The 19244-nt window shown below is 41.9% G+C and overlaps 6 protein-coding genes across 8 annotated transcripts in view; 1 reads left to right on the top strand and 5 right to left on the bottom strand.

The window, feature by feature from the left end:
- Positions 1–19244, bottom strand: part of gtse1 (G-2 and S-phase expressed 1) — a 33658-nt gene that overhangs the window by 10348 nt on the left and 4066 nt on the right. The window contains exons 1-3 of one of the 3 annotated variants that reach the window (XM_083916335.1): positions 4440–4497; positions 826–942; positions 676–733 (exon numbers count right to left, since the gene is read on the bottom strand). In XM_083916335.1, coding sequence (XP_083772461.1) covers positions 676–733; positions 826–847 — 80 coding nt within the window. In that variant the 5' untranslated portion in view covers positions 848–942; positions 4440–4497. Of the gene's footprint in view, positions 1–675; positions 734–825; positions 943–1120; positions 1222–4439; positions 4498–19244 lie in introns of those variants that run through there. The other 2 variants (XM_083916334.1, XM_083916333.1) reach the window with 2 other exon arrangements.
- LOC310949002 (histone H2A-like) lies at positions 4266–4649 on the top strand (the record flags this gene model as incomplete). The annotated part of the gene is made up of 1 exon (XM_083916336.1): positions 4266–4649. The coding sequence occupies one exon, from the start codon at positions 4266–4268 to the stop codon at positions 4647–4649; it is 384 nt and encodes a 127-aa protein (XP_083772462.1).
- LOC310948892 (histone H4) lies at positions 6501–6812 on the bottom strand (the record flags this gene model as incomplete). Its single annotated transcript, XM_083916175.1, has 1 exon — positions 6501–6812. One exon carries the CDS (start codon positions 6810–6812, stop codon positions 6501–6503), a length of 312 nt encoding a protein of 103 aa, XP_083772301.1.
- Positions 10334–10726, bottom strand: LOC310949003 (histone H2B 1/2-like). Its single transcript, XM_083916337.1, has one exon. The coding sequence runs from the start codon at positions 10718–10720 to the stop codon at positions 10346–10348; it is 375 nt and encodes a 124-aa protein (XP_083772463.1). The 5' UTR covers positions 10721–10726; the 3' UTR covers positions 10334–10345.
- LOC310949391 (histone H4) lies at positions 12806–13117 on the bottom strand (the record flags this gene model as incomplete). Its single annotated transcript, XM_083916839.1, has 1 exon — positions 12806–13117. One exon carries the CDS (start codon positions 13115–13117, stop codon positions 12806–12808), a length of 312 nt encoding a protein of 103 aa, XP_083772965.1.
- LOC310949542 (histone H2A-like) lies at positions 17131–17514 on the bottom strand (the record flags this gene model as incomplete). Its single annotated transcript, XM_083917018.1, has 1 exon — positions 17131–17514. One exon carries the CDS (start codon positions 17512–17514, stop codon positions 17131–17133), a length of 384 nt encoding a protein of 127 aa, XP_083773144.1.

Genomic DNA, 19244 nt, shown 5'->3' with positions numbered 1-19244 from the left:
TCAAATGGGAAATATTGTACTTTTTATTGCATTTATTGTCATTAAAATTCAACTCTATGTTTCAACACCAGTGAGGGGTTTATGTCACATTTTAAAATACCTGTTTGCAGTGCACTTTGCATGGACGTGTTATTTATATCTTTGTGCTGCTAATGTACACTTTGTTATTTGTGAATAAATAATATTAAGTACATTTCTATCTGTGTGTGATTGTGCGTGTGTGTGTTGGTATGTAAGCTTGTCGATTTAAATGTTTTTTTAAAAGGTCTAGCCTATTCTTTTCAATGCTTTCACTTCACTTTTAAGGGATTGTACTGTAAATTTCGTTGCACTGTTACAATGACAATAAAGACAATTCTATTCTAACTGTTGTGTTTAATTGTTTACCAATTACACGTATGTTTGTTCTGACAACCATGCAGTTTTTTAATAATCCCACCTTAACTATGATCCGTACCGTGACTTTAGTTTACCCTTACACCCCTAATAATCAGTCACAAAAATAAATATGCATTCATACAATAGATATGTGTGTAATCACAGTGTATCTGCATTGTGTAGTTCCCTCTCTGCTTCATTAAGGCATCTCAGGTTTGCACCAAACTAAATGTCGTTGCATTTGTGTCCAAGTGTCCTTCTACTTTTAATATCTACAGACTTGCAGCACTTTCCTACCTGGCAGGTGACAGAGAAACATCAAAGTCGAACTTCTCATCCGTCAGAAAGCACAGATCTGTTCAGAGACACAAACACGGTCCATAAACTGTCACCAAGTCACATGAACATGCAGCTTTGGGACTCCGGGGTCAGAGGACGTGAACGCACCGTTGTCAGCTCCGCAGTCCATCCCGCTGGTGGTTCTTCTCTGTAGGGGGGGCAGATGGATCCGGATCAGACCTGCAGCGGCGCATCCACCTATAACGACGCTACTGTACACGAAGACTGACAAACAGCGAACATATCGAATTAAAACACGATTATTAATCCACTTTGACGTTAGCATGCTAGCCCGGTTAGCTAGCTCAACCGAAAAACAAATCATATTCGTTTTAAAATGAGGATTTAAACATGAAATATAATTTAGAAAGTCACATTTTGATTAAATTAATAAGTAACAAACCTCAAATTCCTCTGAAAACTCGAAATAAAAGTGATTTTCTGCTCCGAAGTCAAAGTGCGACGCGTAACGTGACAGTTAAAAACCAAACAATTCAAATCTGCTGCGCCGCTGGGCACGTGACTCAAACGCGCTCAGCCATTGGATGGAAGTTTGTGACGTATTGTTAAAGGAAGTGATGGGATTTGTAGTCCGTAGAGTTAAAACCGTGTTTCCGGCTTTAAATTGGTTTTACGTTGTTTAAAATGCTGAAAAATATTTAAAAGTTTGATTCAAATAAAAGAAATAACAGAATTTTAAAACAGATAATAATAACTTAATAATAAATAATAATAAATACACAAGTTTTTTTTTTAAATTAGTAAAACACAATCTCTTTAAGTTTGGGGGTTGTTCTCAAGTTCCTTAGGAAATTAAAAATATTCATGAAGACAATAGACTGAGGGAAAAAATAGTTTTAAGGGGAGAATGAAATTATTGCTTTTTTCCATAAAAAAACATATATTTTGTCTGAATTAATATTTTTAAATTTCTTTTTTAAGGGTTTGACAGTGACTTTCATTCCCGTTCTGTTTCCATGGTAGCAGCCAAAGTGTTGGGCATTGCAGGTTGCCAGGGTTGTCTGTTGTTGGGTGCAGCTACTGGAGGCTGGCACTGGGTGAAATGGAGTTTGCCGATCCTGCAGCTGCTTCGGAGCCTCAGTGAAGGGGGCGTTCTTTGTCCCAGCAGCTGAGTGAGCGGAGACGGGCAACAACCACTATAGGCCGAGCATTCACTCCATGGACTGAGAGAAAGGAGAGGAACGCCATTCAAACGCACGCCCACATGGCTACGTTTCTCCTTAACGGTAAGCTAACTTTCATGTTTACTTAGCTGTAACGCTGACGGCTAACTGTAACTGTCAGTCAAACTCCTCTAATCCTTGTTTTTATGGTGCGATTTGCTGGAGGGGACGGGTTCAAACAGGTTCAAACAGACTCCGGTCTCCTGTAGGCTGCTGTTCCGGGTCTGACCAACCTGGCAACCCGACTGCTGGACTTATTTTTTGTTGTTGCTATTAAGATATTTAGACACTAGATGGCGGAGTTCTGCTCATTTTCTATATTCAACCCAAAAGTAGAATGGGAGGCAGAGCCTTCAGCTACCAAGCTCCTCTCCTGTGGAACCGACTACCGAGTGTTGTTCTGGAGTCAGACACTGTCTCCATATTTAAGAGTAAACTTAAAACTTTCCTTTTTGATAAAGCTCACAGCTAGGACTTACGATAAGATTTTCTTCTGCTTAATGATGCTGCTATAGGCCTAGTCTGCCGGGGGATAATACTTTTCCTGATCCTCTGAGCTTCTCTCCTCTCTGTCTGAATCATTCATGTCTCATCAGTGCATGTTACTAATTCAACTTCTTCCCCGGAGTTGTTTGTGCTTTGTCGTCTCTCAGGTCTCTGCTGATCGTGGTGGTGCCTGCTGCCGTGGTCCTGCATGACGCTTCCTGCTACTATTATTACTATTACTCATATAAACTATCACTAGTCTAATAAACTATGGAATTTGTAGCCGTAGAGGCTCCATCAGTGGTGTGTCTCGCTGTATCGTAGCTGCTGTTGCCACTGCTCATTATTTATCATGTTTGCCACCATAATTATTATCATTGTCATAATTTATCACCTTAGCTTTGCTTGTTTCTGCTGTATTAACTGTCATAACATATGAGTCATATTCACATTACTATAGATATTATTATAGTTACTGGAAGTGTGTCTCTCTCTGTCCATCTGTCCGTCTTTTCTCTCTCTCTCTCTCCTTCTCTTCCTCTCTCCGGTGCAGACAGATGTGCGTCCTCCACAGAGCTGGGTCTGTCTGACGTTCCTGTCTGTTATAGTGAAGGTTTTCGTTGCCACCGTACTCTACGGGGGAATTGTTGGGTCTCTGTAAATCATAAATAAGTCATAGAGTGTGGTCTTTACCTACTCTGTAAAGTGTCCTGAGATAAGTTTGGTTATGATTCGACACTTTAAATAAAATTGAACTGAATTAGTAAATTATAATTTTAAGGGTCTCGGGCATGTATGTCTCCCCATCTTCCTTTTCTCCCAGTGTATGGGACTACTTTATGCATGATTAACTGATATGGATGAAAATATGAAGCTTTTTATTAAAGCCGATCATCAGCGTCTGCGTAAGAAACTACCCGTTCATTTGTGTTGCAGTGGAGTTGGAATAAGGAGTCCCAAATATATTCGTCAAACTTGATTTGTTTCACCATTTCAATCATTTCTGTTAAGACGTGAAGTTGGAAAATACATTTGTTACAATTTTTAATAATTTAGTGCCTATTCTTCCCCCGGGGCACTAATGCAGTTGCAAGGGGATACTTTGTAAAATAAAGAAGCTACACTCATTAATAATGTAAATGGAAATTCTGATCCATTATATATCTTAATATATGATAAATATTCTTTTGAAGACACTGTTCTCTATCTATCCATCCATCCATCTATCTATCTATCTATCTATCTATCTATCTATCTATCTATCTATCTATCTATCTATCTATCTATCTATCTATCTGTCTATCTATCTATCCATCATATTGTACACTGGAGATCCAAATTAGAAAACAAACAATTAATACTTGATACCTTCTGAAATATTGTTATTTTTTATTGTTCAGAATTGTTCACTGCTGTACTGGGATGTTTTTAAAAATGTAAAAATTCTTTATTTTGTGATAAAAAACAATCTTCTCTTCTGACACAATGGTCCATGTTCTCTCATTTTTCACTAAATAAAGGTTATTTAAACAACATGCTAGTACAGCAGTGGTGTAGCCACATAAATATACACATATTCTATAAACTATATTTCTCTTCTGAACAAACTGGAGGATGAATTTAATGTAAAATGGATGAAAAATACTAAATAATAGGGGGTTACTCTGTGTTTTGGCGCTTTTTCTATTTCAAAAAATCCGCAGTGGCGGCAAACGGAAGTGACGTTGTTGATATGAAACGCGGAGCTGGCTTCTGATTGGACGATCGCACTAAGGCCAACGGCTGCCAATGCGCGCGCAGCTGGTCTCTATATAACCGCTGCTCTCCGTGGTTCCGAACACATTTCTCTCGTTTAACCCGAAGAAGAAAGAAGCAACAATGTCTGGTCGCGGTAAAGGTGTTGGTAAAACAAGAGCAAAGGCGAAGACCCGCTCCTCCCGTGCCGGGCTTCAGTTCCCCGTCGGCCGTGTCCACAGGCATCTGAGGAAGGGCAACTACGCCCAGCGTGTCGGTGCCGGAGCTCCCGTGTACCTGGCGGCGGTGCTGGAGTACCTGACCGCTGAGATCCTGGAGCTGGCTGGAAACGCCGCCCGTGACAACAAGAAGACCAGGATCATCCCCCGGCATCTGCAGCTGGCTGTCCGCAACGACGAGGAGCTCAACAAGCTGCTGGGCGGAGTGACCATCGCTCAGGGCGGCGTGCTGCCCAACATCCAGGCGGTGCTGCTGCCCAAGAAGACCGAGAAGGCCGCGAAGAAGTAAACACCCGGAACCGACTGAGAACAACCAACGGCTCTTTTAAGAGCCACCCACTTCCGCCTGAGAGCACTCCTGATTTTCATTACACTCACTGTTTAAACAGCACTTTTATAAGATAGAAGATCTAACAATGACAAATGATACATGTTAGTTATTATAAGTCAATTTAAGAAGCCTATTTTAATTTAACATATTAAAAACTAAAGAATTAACTCAGGGAAGAAACATATTTAATGGGACATGCTTGTTCTCAACTATTCTACTATTTAAACTTTGTCTGTATTTAATCATTTAACTGACAAATGACAGATCCAACTTATATAAATGATGTTAAAGCAAGTCAAGAATTAAGTTAACGGAATAAAATCAGTAAATACACAAATAATAAAAAGATTAGAAGCTAAAAACTACTAAGCATCATTTTACAGACTTGTTTCTTAAATGTGCAGTTTAGTGTGAATTATTTCAGTTTCTCCTGTTTATATATTTATAGGTATCCTTGTTTTTGATTATACATGAACATCACTTATATAAAAACGGTTGCTTAAATATGTATTTTATTTATCTTTCTTACGTAAATTCTCTTAAAGGTTTAAAAAGTCAAGAATTAAAGGAATAAAATCAGTAGAATAAGAGAATAAATAAAAGGTTAAACTACTAAACATCATTATACTTGATTTCTTAAATGTGCAGTTTAATATGTGAATTATTTACATTATTTCAGTTCCTCCTGCTTAAATATCATTTATTTTAATGGGACATCAACAGTTTATTAAAGCTGAGTAACATAATTACATATTTCTCTTTACTGTGACAAAGTAATTTATTGCAACAACGTATCATTTAACTGAAGTAAATAACAAATCCTAAATTAGGTTAAAGAAACTCAAGAATGACCTTTAATTAAAGTTAAAAACTAAAGGAATAAAATCAGTAAAGAGAGAAAAAAGAATATAAGATAAAAACAAAAATAGTAGCAAAATGAAATGCAACAAAACATCATTATACAGACGTGTTTCTTAAATGTGAATTATTTAGATTTCAGCGATTATTTTCATCCAGTAAAAATCAGGCAAATATTATGAATATTTTAACTGATAAAATGTTTAATAGTTTTAAAACTAAATGTGAGTAAAAATAATAAAATAAATGGTAAATGGACTTTGGAGCACATTTCTTGTGTTCTGACTACTCACGGTGCTTTCACAGTGTTTGTCACATTCTCGCTGATGGCAGTGGACATCTACAGCACATTTACACATCCATGTGCAGCACAGGGAGCAATTCGGGGTTCAGTGTCTTGCCGGAGGACACTACAACATGTGGACCGGGGGAGCTGGGAATCAAACCGCCAATCTCTCGAACAGAGGACGACCCACACTTGCACTGATCCACAGTGACTTATTTTACTAATACAGAATATTTGGTTTGCAATCTTTACCAAATGACACATTTAGATATATAAACATATATATCATCGGGTGTTCAGAGGAAGTGTGAAATTAATTAAGCATTAAAGGAATAATCCAGATGATGATGTAGGAAAACTTACAATCTAATGAATGTCGGAAACTGTTTTTCCAGCTATTAATTAAAAAATAATAAGTTACCACTTCGGCATGCCATTAGTACTACTAATAATAAAAGTAGTTATACATGTCCATGTACTAAACCATCAAGTCGTTGGATATTAAAGTTAACGTGGGTAATGAGACATTAACCTGCAATTACAATAAAACATAATTATAATATAGAGTGTGTTTGGATCGTCGCGGTCTTTAGAGGAAGTGTGTGGCTCTTAAAAGAGCCGTTGGTTTTCGGGTGAGTGGGTCAGAACCGGGACCGGGATCAGGTTTAGCCGCCGAAGCCGTACAGGGTGCGGCCCTGCCTCTTCAGGGCGTACACCACGTCCATGGCGGTCACCGTCTTCCTCTTGGCGTGCTCGGTGTAGGTGACGGCGTCACGGATCACGTTCTCCAGGAACACCTTCAGCACACCGCGGGTCTCCTCGTAGATCAGGCCGGAGATACGCTTCACTCCGCCGCGGCGAGCCAGACGGCGGATGGCGGGTTTGGTGATGCCCTGGATGTTATCACGGAGAACCTTCCGGTGACGCTTGGCGCCTCCTTTCCCGAGTCCCTTTCCTCCTTTGCCTCTGCCAGACATGGTGATCGATGTTCGGTTACAAACGAATGAAGCTGTCGGTGTCTGAGCGTCTGTATTTACATCTTCACTGCGGACGTGAAAGAAAACAGTCACGTCTACTGGGCGCCAAAACGTCAACGGTCCGTCCAACGGCTGTGCTGCATTCAGGTGCAGCTCGGAATTTCCCCTTCTCTCCGAGTTGGGAAGGTTTTAGGGGGTTTGTTTTTAATTTAATTGAAAATAATGTTTAAAATTAATATCTTACATATTCTCTGCGGACGTGAAAGAAACCCAGACCCTTTCTTCTCGTCTGAACTCGATTCTTTCACAAAGTCCTGGATCAGTGGATGTTTCTGTGCAAACAAAGATAAAACAGAAAAACATCAACTCCAAATCCTGTCAGTCCAACAAACACTACTTTTTACACCTATTGGATTAATTTACTTATTTATTGATTTAGTTTTGATCATTCTGAATACATTTATTTGAGGTGTTTCTTGTTTTTGATGTTTACTATTAAATTATATAGGTTAGCTGTTGGTAAGGAGGAAGTCGACATTTTGTTTTTCCCATCTGCGCCCAACGAGCGAACTTTGACTAGGTTGACTACCCCTTACTTCCTTTTCCCATCTTCTCTGCCATTCTTTTGTAAAAGTCTATTTTTTTTAACGTAACAACTATAAACGTAGATATCCAGCTGTCAGGATTAGCATCATTAGCATGCTAACTCCCTCATTTCGACCTGGACTGTGGTCATTCGTGTGATGTTGTTACTATAAGTGGCACGATGGTTTGCTCTTCGATCAACTGTAGAAACAGATGGTTTAGGATCACTGTGTTAGCTCTGTTATGCTGATTAAATAACCGCACATGGACCATGACTTGCAATATAGCCTCCTACCAGTGGCACATACACTAGATGCTAATCTGGAGCAGCGGGAGGATTCGGCGGTGAGGGTCGGTGTTTTACCGTCTATGGGTATGGAACTGTGTTGAATATCATCATAAATCATAAATGCTGCCTGCACTTCACTCGCCGAGTCCCAAACTTTATTTCATATCATAGCCGGTGTATTCTTCGCTCGAGATACGGGACTCCCGCTCTCGTTTATTTAGTAACATGTTCTGTTAGCCTAGCTCCAAGGCGGTGGAGCTTATATGAGCTAATGTGGCTAATTCTATAAACGTAAGACAGACGGACGTAAATCCCTCCCCCCCCAACGTTACATACATGCCCTTTTTTGGTCAGAGGAAATGAGGCGGAGTCAAAGTCCCAGAGGCGAATATGATTGGAACGTGGCCAATCAGATGTAGGGTTTTGGATCATACCATTATGTGAAGACAGAGAGGGAGAGGGGGGGGGGCACTCTCTGTCTAATACAACGGTGAGGATTGTGTCAGTGCCTCATGTAGTTGCGTATTGGAACTTTGCTTTGTTTATGTTTAGTATAACCTATGACCTCTCCTGGTAGCTATATTTGCTAACTATGCTAAGTGTATATGTGTATTAGATATGTGGACCTCTCCTGGTGTATATGTGCAATAAAATGGTTGATTAAAAGATTAAACAAAAGAATGTTTTGACTAAATGCACAAAATTATGCAGATATAAGGCTTTACATAATAAACACTGAACATGAAATGCTTCAACACACAAACCATTACTTTTTGCAAAGTTTTGGTAAAATTTAAGGCTAAGAAAAAAATAAAATAACCAAAGAGCCGCTCAGGAGCCAGAAGAGCGAAACTTCCCACCACTACTGATGATAAAAAAGATTAAACAAAAGAATTGAAGGCTACAAAAAGAAATAATACTAACCTAAGGATGGTCAGGAGCCGAAAGGAGTCAAAAGAGCCGGCTCTCGAAATGCTTCAACACACAAACCATTATTTTTTGCAAAGTTATGGTAAAATTAGAGGTTAGAAAAAGAAAATATTAAGCTAAGAGTCGTTCTGGAACCGGCTCTTTGGGAGCTGAGCCAAAAGAGCCGGTTCTCTGAAAAGAGCCGAACTCCCCATCACTGCTGTAAACTAACGGTCTGCATCACTCACTTTCAAACCTCCCTTTTAGTTTATAATAACAAGTTTTATGACTTTAATTCATGAAAAATATAAAAATGATCGTGTTCACCCGTCTGAACACTTCAGATATGTAAAATAAAATGGTTGAATAAAAGATGCACAATATTTGGCAGTTATAAGACTTTTCATAAAAGCACTGAACATAACCTATTAATTTCGCAAGGTTATGGTAAAACTAAGAGGGTACGAAGAAAGACGTTCAGAAACCAAAAAAAACGGTTCTTTTGGAGCTGAGACAAAAGAGACGGTTCTCGGAACAGAGCCGAACTCCCCATCACTGCTGTGAACTAAACTACGGTGGAGATCACTGACTTTCAAACCTCCCTTTTACTTTAAATCACAAGTTTTAAGACTTTAATCCTTGAAAACATTAAAACTACTGTGCCCACCCGTCATAACACTTGCTTATTTATGCAATAAAATGGTTGATTAAAAGATTAAACATAAGAATGTTTTGACTAAATGCACAAAATCAGGCAGTTATAAGGCTTTTCTTAAAAACACCCTACAATCCAATAATTTTAGCAAAGTTATGGGAAATATTAAGGCTACAGAAAAAAATATACTAACTTAAGAGTCGCTTAGGACCCGAAAGAGCCGGCTCTTTGGGAGCTAAGCCAAAGGAGAGAGCCCAACTCCCCATAAGAGCTGTAAACTAACAGTCGACATCACTCACTTTCAAACCTCCCTTTTACTTTTAAATCACAAGTTTTATGACTTTAATTCATGAAAAATATAAAAATGATTGTGTCCACCCGTCTGAACACTTCAGATATGTAAAATAAAATGGTTGAATAAAAGATGCACAATATTAGGCAGTTATAAGACTTTTCATAAAAGCACTGAACAAAACTAAGAGGCTACGTAGAAAGACTTTCAGGAGCCGAAAGAACCGGTTGTTTTGGGAGCTGAGCCAAAAGAGACTGCTCTTGGAAAAGAACCGAACTCCCCATCACTGCTGTGAACTAACGGTCGACATCACTCACTTTCAAACCTCCCTTTAACTTTATAATTACAGGTTTTAAGACTTTAATCCTTGAAAACATTAAAATGAGTGCAATAAAATCTGTGATTAAATGATGCACAAAATTAGGCAGTTATAAGGCTTTCATAAAAGCACTGATTTAAAAGAAACCATTATTTTTTAACAAAGTTATGGTAAAACTAAGAGGTTATGTCGAAAGAGCCGGCTCTTTGGGTGCTGAGCCGAAAGATCCGGCTCTCGGAACAGAACCGAACTCCCCATCACTGCTGTGGACTAACGGTCGGGATCACTCCCTTTCAAACCTCCCTTTTACCTTATAATCACAGGTTTTGACACTTTAATCCTTAAAATATGTTAAAATGATCGTGTTCACCGGTCTGAACACTTATATCACATGTAAACACACATAACGAGGATCACGGCTCTTAGTGAAGAGGTGGGGGGCTCTGAGAAGAGCCTTTGCTGTGGTGGAGGGTCGTCGGGTGAATCACTTGGAGCTGGTGTACTTGGTCACGGCCTTGGTGCCCTCAGACACGGCGTGCTTGGCCAGCTCCCCGGGCAGCAGCAGGCGGACGGCGGTCTGGATCTCCCTGGAGGTGATGGTGGACCTCTTGTTGTAGTGGGCCAGGCGGGAGGCCTCACCGGCGATGCGCTCGAAGATGTCGCTCACGAAGGAGTTCATGATGCCCATGGCCTTGGAGGAGATGCCGGTGTCGGGGTGGACCTGCTTCAGCACCTTGTACACGTAGATGGCGTAGCTCTCCTTCCTGGTCCTCCTCCTCTTCTTGCCGCTCTTGGTGGCTTTGGAGACGGCTTTCTTGGAGCCCTTCTTGGGCGCTTTCACGGATGGCTCGGCGGGCATTTTGTCTTCGGTGTCGGGGTGACTTCTGTATCACATGACCTCATCCCGCTCCGGACCCTGGGTATATAAGCCTCTTATGCAAATGAAGTGTGCGGTTGCGCGAACGTGATTGGCTGAAGCGTGTGATAGAGTCAGAGCACGCGCCAACACGTTTTTTTCTCTCCAACTTTATTGATAACATCCAAAACATTCAGTACAAGACTTTTTATGGCTTTCCATAGAGCGGATGCGTCATCAGAGCCGCCATCTTGGTACGGGGTAGCGCAGCTTTGGGGTGTAGCTGTGTGTTTTTGACCAAAGGAACTGTTAAATTAGTTAGGTTCAAATGTCTTTGTATAGTTGCACTGTCGTTATTTGCTGCTCTGTGTGCCCCCTGGGGACAAATAAAGTTTTTTGAATTTGAATAAATATCCCAACGCTGGCCTGTACCGAGGTCACTTCTTCTTTTTGCACCATTTGGTCATATTTACTCATATTTATTCACTCCATATTATATTATTACAAAACAAACAAAACAAGACAAGTTAGTGTCAGGCCTCTGACCGGGAACATCAGTCATATTTAACCCTAAATGTGTATTTGACAAATGCAATTGTGCTCACTAATTCATATATTAGGTCTCTTTCTTTTGGGTTATTAAAAAGGCTTTATTGAAGTTTTACAGTTTTACAATAATATACACTCAAAGACAGAACAGTACAAATTATAGTAGAAGATAAAGTGACATGTGCAAAGTAGTGCATGGCTGGTTAAAGTGCGTATCGAGTCTATGGGGTTTTATAAAGTGCTGTTTTTAACAAGATTCAAGAAGCTTTATTTATCCCGAGGGAAATGATTGTGCAACAGTTTCAATACAAAGGCGGAAAAGGATCAGAGTGACAAAAAGCATAAAAACATAATCAAATCAAAATAAAGCTAACGTAAAATAAATCAAACAATAACTAAATGTGACAGAGTGCAACAGACATTGTGGTTAAACGCAGGTTTATACAATACACAACAATACGCAGCGTGCAGTTTAGCAGCATGTTGAAATTAAATAAGTACAAACTAAATAAGTGATGAGGAGCGATAAGTGATAACAGTGTAGCAGCATCTCTTGCTGAACTAAGTGACAGTATGGCACAGTGGAGTGTAGCAGCAGATAGTTACAGCACCACTAAGTAAAGGTTAGTTCAGAGAGCTCCAGGGAAGGAGCTGTGTTTGGTCCAGAGTTCGTCTCCTCAGGAGCTCAGTGAGCACCTGTCTGCAGACGGTGGTGCTGCTAATGACGGTCTGGTGACCGCTCATTGTGCTTCATGTTCTCCACAGTATATTAAGGGCGTGATCACACTGTCCTCCCGGACCGAGACCCGGACTTTAGGGTACTTGTCCCCCCTCCCTCTCCCCCCCCCAGTCACACGCATTGATCGCGTGTGTGTGGCTTTGTTTACAAATCTTTCCGTAGACCTCGGAGTTTTTGTGCGTCTTGTCGACTGTTTTTGAATCTTTTCATCGACCAAATCTGCAGTAAACACTCCACCTCCGCATCACACCAACGTGAACCTTTCACCGCCATTGTTGTTGTTGTTAAATATCCGAGCATGGTCCGTCCTTCTATTTACATGTCCGAACAGGCGGACATAACGCTACTGCCGTAGGGCTCGTGCGCGTGCGCGTTCACGTGCGCACGCTCTTGCTCGTACATGTGCAAACGGCTCCGCTAAAGCCCACCTCTTTCAAGCGGGCCGTGGACGGCCAGCTGGCCCCAGTTGAGCGCGGAGCGGGTGCGCTCACACTACTTAAAGGTACTAGACTTAAGCTGAAAAACCGGTTTTGGCCGCAGCCAAAAGGACAATGTGAGCACGCTGTCAATGTCTGTATTTTGCACCACTCACAGGGGAAAGCTGGAGCTCAGGCAGAGCAAAAACCACTGATTTAGGCCACATTTAAGTGCACGACACATGGTTGCTTTTCAATAACTATGCAACAAATGATTCAACATGTGTTGTAATTAGTACATGTTAGGATTTTCTCTCTTTAGAGGAAGTGTGTGGCTCTTAAAAGAGCCGTTGTGTCGTGTTCAGGTCGGGTGGTGGTGGTGGTTTAGCCGCCGAAGCCGTACAGGGTGCGGCCCTGCCTCTTCAGGGCGTACACCACGTCCATGGCGGTCACCGTCTTCCTCTTGGCGTGCTCGGTGTAGGTGACGGCGTCACGGATCACGTTCTCCAGGAACACCTTCAGCACACCGCGGGTCTCCTCGTAGATCAGGCCGGAGATACGCTTCACTCCGCCGCGGCGAGCCAGACGGCGGATGGCGGGTTTGGTGATGCCCTGGATGTTATCACGGAGAACCTTCCGGTGACGCTTGGCGCCTCCTTTCCCGAGTCCCTTTCCTCCTTTTCCTCTGCCAGACATGGTGATCGATGTTCGGTTACAAACGAATGAAGCTGTCGGTGTCTGAGCGTCTGTATTTACAGCTTCACTGCGGACGTGAAAGAAAACAGTCACGTCTACTGGGCGCCAAAACGTCAACGGTCCGTCCAACGGCTGTGCTGCATTCAGGTGCGGCTCGGAATTTCCCCATCTCTCCGATTCGGGAAGGTTTTTTTTATTTTAAAAGATTAAATATATTCATTAAATCTCTTACATGTTCCAGAGTTTAATCAGTCAACAGTTGAAGCAAGCACACGCACACACACACACACACACACACACACACACACACACACACACACACACACACACACACACTTTTTTAATGAAGCGAAAGGGGAAAAAACATAAGGTGCTTCCGATTGTATTGCTCTGATAGGTTTGACTGTTATGTGCAGGGCATGTGGCAGGAAATATTTCCTGTATCTGTCCCTACGACAGCGGAGACCAGAGACCAGAGACCAGAGACCAGAGACCAGAGCAGTCTCTCCAGGACCTTCATCCCATGACATGTCAGTGCGACTGGTCTGTAGTCGGCTGGGTCAGATGGCCTCGACTTTTTGGGGACTGGGACCAAGCAAGAGCTTTTCCACAGAACCGGGACTTTCTCCTGACTCAGGTTCAGGTTGTACAGATGTATATTTACAGGCGACAGCTGGCTGGCGCAGGTCTTCAGGATCCTGGGTGAGATGTCATCAGGTCCTGTAGCCTTTCCCTGACGTAGTCTTTGCAGCGGCCTCTTTGTCTGGCTTGCAGTCACCGTTGGGCGGGGGTTGGTGCAGATTTCATCAGTGGAGGTGGAGGAGAGGGGGCAGGGCAGATGGAGAGGTGTTGTACACGAGAACGCTGGGGGGAGGAGGGTCGAGCCACAGAAAAGCCCCACCAGAGGTGTGAGTTGAAGATCTCTCGGACAGGGGCCTCCTCAAGACGTTCCTAGTTCACCCGGTCTGTCCAGAATCTTCCCCCATCCTCTGACAGCTCTGCCCCTCTCTTCACCCGAGTGTCCAAAACATACGGCCTCAGGTCAGATGAGACGATCACAAAATCGATCATTGACCTTTGGCCTAGGGTGCTCTGGAACCACGTACACTTATGAGCATCCTTATGTTCGAACACTAGCACAGAAGTCTAATAACAGACGACCACTCAGATTTAGATCAGGGAGGCCGTTCCTCCCTGATCACGCCTCTCCAGGTGTCTCCATCATTGCCCACGTGGGCGTTTAAGTCTCCCAGCAGAACTATGGAGTCCCCTACTGGAGCCCCATGCAGGACTCCATTCAGGGTCTCCAAGAAGGCCCCAGACTCTGAACTGCTGTTCGGTGCATCTGCACCAACAACAGTCAGAGTTTCCCCCCCACCACCCGCAGGCGTAAGGAGGCCACCCTCTCGTCCACCGGGGTGAACTCCAACACTGCAGCACTGAGCCGGTGGTTTGTGAGTATCCCCACACCCGCCCGGCGCTTCACACCCTGGGCAACTCCAGAGAAGTATAGGGTCCAACCCCTGTCCAGGAGTACGGTTCCAGAACCGAGACTGTGTGTGGAGGTAAGCCCCCCCAGATCTAACTGGTAGCGCTCCACCTCCCGCACAAGCTCCGGCTCCTTTCCCCACAGAGAGGTGACGCTCCACGTCCCCAGAGCCTCTGCTGCCCGTGTCTGGTCCGTCGAGGCCCTTCACCTTCACTGCCACCCGTGCAGCAGCCGCCAGACCCCAGTGGTTCCCCTGTGAGTGGTGGGCCCACAGGATGAAGAGGGGGGAGGTGCCACGGCATTTTTCCGGCCAGGCTCCATGGCAAACCCGATCACAAGGCCCTCGTCTGGAGCCAGGCCAAGACGGGGGCCCCAGGCTACCTCCAGTCTCTCTTCCTCTTCCTTGTTTGTCCATTGAGGACATCTTTGTGAACCGTTCTTAGTCCGGCCCCTCGCCTGAGACCACTCTGCCATGGGAGACCAGGAGCACGGGGCTCCAGACAACACAGCCCTCAGGTTTCACAGGGACAAACAAACCTCTCCACCACGATAAGGTGACGGTGATTTACATGTAGTTACACTTATTCATCGTATAGAGATTACTTCAGCCACTTTGACCTGGTTATATTGCACTTTTTATTCATTAATAATACCTATTTTTGCTCCCATCCACTATATATTAATTCATTCATTCATCTTCAACCGCTTGTCCCTGTTGGTGTAGCAGGGGGCTGGAGCCGATCCCAGCTATTCATTTATATACATATATTTTTTTTAAAGCACATTTCTTTAGCAGCTTTAACATGTGAATTCATATCTATTGTTTGTAAACTCATTGAAATCATAAATATATAAATACATACACATACTTAGATAATATGTGCACAATAATACATGAACAAAATAAGGAGCTCTTCAGGTTGACTTGTATTTATTTTTCTTTGAATCTTGTTTATTGCTGGAGCTGCTTTAACATAATGTCACATTATTGTTGGTTTCGGTAAATGATTGGCTCCATAGTTGCAATATATCGCTCACTGTCACAGTAAATATAAATATGTAATTATGTTTCAGTTGTGTTGTAGCTTAAGGACTGGCTCCTCATCTGCAGTAAACTGTTTACGTCACATTAAAATAAATATATCAATAAATAAACAGAAGGAACTGAAATAATCCAAATAATTTACATATTAAACTGCAGATTTAAGAAACAAGTCTGTAAAATGACGTTTAGTAGTAGGGAGGTGTTCCAGGCACGTCCAGCTGGGAGGAGGCCTCGGGGAAGACCCAGGACCAGGTGGAGAGATTAGATCTCCACACTGGCCTGGGAACGCCTCAGGATCCCCCAGTTAGAGCTGGTTAATGTGGCCCGGGAAAGGGAAGTTTGGGGTCCCCTGCTAAAGCTGCTGCCCCCGCATAAGCAGATGAAGACGCGATGAAATCTGTATAATGACATTTCATTGTTTTTGGCTTTTAATCTCTCACTTTAGGGCCTTCCCTGAGTTAATTCCTTTAGTTTTTAACATTGTTAAATTAAAATATTCTGCTGGAATTGGTGTGTCTGGTGTGTCTCGCTGTATCGTAGCTGCTATTGCCCCAACTCATCATTGATCATGTTTGCCATAATTATTTTCATTTCCACGTTCTGTCACCCTGGATGTGCGTGTTCCTGCTGTTCTGATGTGTTAACTGCCATAACATATGAGTCATTTTCACATTACTATAGATATCATTATAGTTACTGTTACTCTTTGGCTGCTTGCATCTCTGGACTTGTGTCTGTCTCTCTCTCTCTCTCCTTCTCTTGACTACTTCAAAACAAAATATAAATATCTGTTCTCATTTCATTTCATTTGCCATAACAACCTAATTGTACAGTGTATATATATCTCAGATTGTATTTTCACACCCACTTCAGATTGTTTACTTGATTGTTTATTATTTATTTGTACTGTATTTTATTGGCTATTTATTAGCTACTTAGATTTATTTTAATTGTATTTTATTTGAGTCTTTACTTTATTTTATTTCTACTTTATTCATCTTTATGGCTTGCTTCTACTGTGCACGGAGCATTGGAACGAAAGAATTTCCCCCCGGGGATCAATAAAGTATTCTGATTCTGATTCTCTTCCTCTCTCCGGTGCAGACAGATGTGCGTCCTCCACAGAGCTGGGTCTGTCTGTCGTTCCTGTCTGTTATAGTGAAGGTTTTCGTTGCCACCGTACTCTACGGGGGAATTGTTGGGTCTCTGTAAATCATAAATAAGTCATAGAGTGTGGTCTTTACCTACTCTGTAAAGGGCCCTGAAATAACTTTGGTTATGATTTGGCACTGTAAATAAAATTGAATGTCTCTAAGTTCATTTACATAAGTTTACATACATATTGAGCAGCTACAAATGTAACACATCTTATAAAAGTGATGTTTAAACAGTGAATATGATGTAAATCAGGAGTGCTCTCAGACGGAAGTGGGTGGCTCTTAAAAGAGCCGTTGGTTGTTCTCAGTCGGTTCCGGGTGTTTACTTCTTCGCGGCCTTCTCGGTCTTCTTGGGCAGCAGCACCGCCTGGATGTTGGGCAGCACGCCGCCCTGAGCGATGGTCACTCCGCCCAGCAGCTTGTTGAGCTCCTCGTCGTTGCGGACAGCCAGCTGCAGATGCCGGGGGATGATCCTGGTCTTCTTGTTGTCACGGGCGGCGTTTCCAGCCAGCTCCAGGATCTCAGCGGTCAGGTACTCCAGCACCGCCGCCAGGTACACGGGAGCTCCGGCACCGACACGCTGGGCGTAGTTACCCTTCCTCAGATGCCTGTGGACACGGCCGACGGGGAACTGGAGCCCGGCACGGGAGGAGCGGGTCTTCGCCTTTGCTCTGGCCTTGCCTCCGGTTTTGCCTCTTCCTGACATGTTTCCTGTTCGTTGAGAGTGAAAAGAATGTTGAGACGGCGCCTGAACGGGCCTTTTATCTCCTGAGCTGCTCTCTGATTGGCCAGAGCGAGCGTAACTGTAACCGTCCAATCAGAAACCAGGTCAGTCAACTGCCGCCTTTTTTCTCCAGTTTTAAAATTCACCAACAAAAGAAGCCTAAATTATAAACATAAAGGCACCAAAACAAACAATAAAACATATGTAAGGCTTTAAAAATTAAGTTATTTTTATGTGTTTTACTATTTTGAAGTCCATGTTTATTATAAATTGCTGTAATTGTGGTTTCTTTTTGGTCTGTTTGCATTTGTGTACATAAAAAATACAGTTTTGTCATTAAAAATTAGACTTATATCAAGTTTCTGTTTTAATCAGAAGTATATTTATTATTATTTTCATATTGTTGTTGGTCCTGTTCCCCTTCTTATTCTGTAAGTTTCCTTTTGTGTGTTGGATCCACATTTACATCATTAACACAACAGAAACACGTCAACAAGCCTTGAAATCCATGAAATGCTTTAATATTAATGTTGTGTTATAAAGGTTTGAAAAGTGCTTGAATTTTGGATAAAATGCCTGAAATTGTTTCCACAATTCTTTAAGAACAAATATCTTTAGAATATAACTTAAATTCTTATCCTTCTGGTTTTACAGGACACAATCTCAGTGGTTTATAGCATCATAACGTGTCTTTTAACATTATTTTTAAAAATGATTTTTACATGTATGTATTTGTAGAAATATGTAACGTATTTAAAAGCTGTAATGTGCTGGAAAACCCTGAAAATGGACCTTGAAAGTGCTTGATTTTGACCTTGGAGATGGTGCACAAACCGTGAATAATGTAAATGTGAACAACAATGTTAAATGGGAATTTACTGCAATATATTTCATCCACACACGACGGAAACTCTTCAGAAATGTGAGGTTTTTACGACACAATACCATTAAGTACTACGCCTAAAGTTGCCACTTAATCAAAAGGATGATCTAGATAATATACACAAATGTAGCAATAATATACACAAATGTAGCAATAATATACACAAATGTAGCAATAATATACACAAATATAGCAATAATATACACAAATGTAGCAATAACATACACAAATGTAGCAATAATATGTAGAAATGTATCAATAATATACACAAATGTAGCAATAACATACACAAATGTAGCAATAATATACACAAATATAGCAATAATATACACAAATGTAGCAATAACATACACAAATGTAGCAATAATATACACAAATATAGCAATAATATACACAAATGTAGCAATAATATCTACAAAAAGGTAGAAATAATATGTACAAATGTAGTGACTCTTTATACAAAGAGGCAGAAATCTGTAGCAGTAAATGGGAACATTGTAACTGATCTGGTTTTGCGGACGTAAAAGAGAACAGTCCCTTTCCTGGGTGGCGCCAAACCGCCACCAGTCCGTTATTCCGTTATGTTGCATTCAAGTGCTGCTCGGAAACTACTAACATGTCCATGAATCCACCCTTTTCATACAATACACTGCACATATCAGTAAATAAGATTGTGTAAAGACTTAGGTGTTATTTGATTTCCTTCTAATCTGTAATTTTTTAAATCTTGTGCTGCTTTAATATAATCTCACAAATGTGCCATCTGTTTATATTTGTTTTAGCTGAATGTTTCACTACAAAGTTGCAATATGTTGCTTTGTGTCCCAGT

The sequence above is a fragment of the Echiichthys vipera genome (genome assembly GCF_963691815.1).
Source record: "Echiichthys vipera genome assembly, chromosome: 7".
In the NCBI taxonomy this organism is placed as follows: domain Eukaryota; kingdom Metazoa; phylum Chordata; class Actinopteri; order Perciformes; family Trachinidae; genus Echiichthys; species Echiichthys vipera.
The sequence above is the reverse complement of the archived record's forward strand: the minus strand, read 5'-3'. Positions and strand labels throughout refer to the sequence as shown.

Coding starts and splice junctions, on each gene's coding strand:
- LOC310949003 (XM_083916337.1), bottom strand. CDS start 10,720: ATGCCCGCCGAGCCATCCGTGAAAGCGCCCAAGAAGGGCTCCAAGAAA.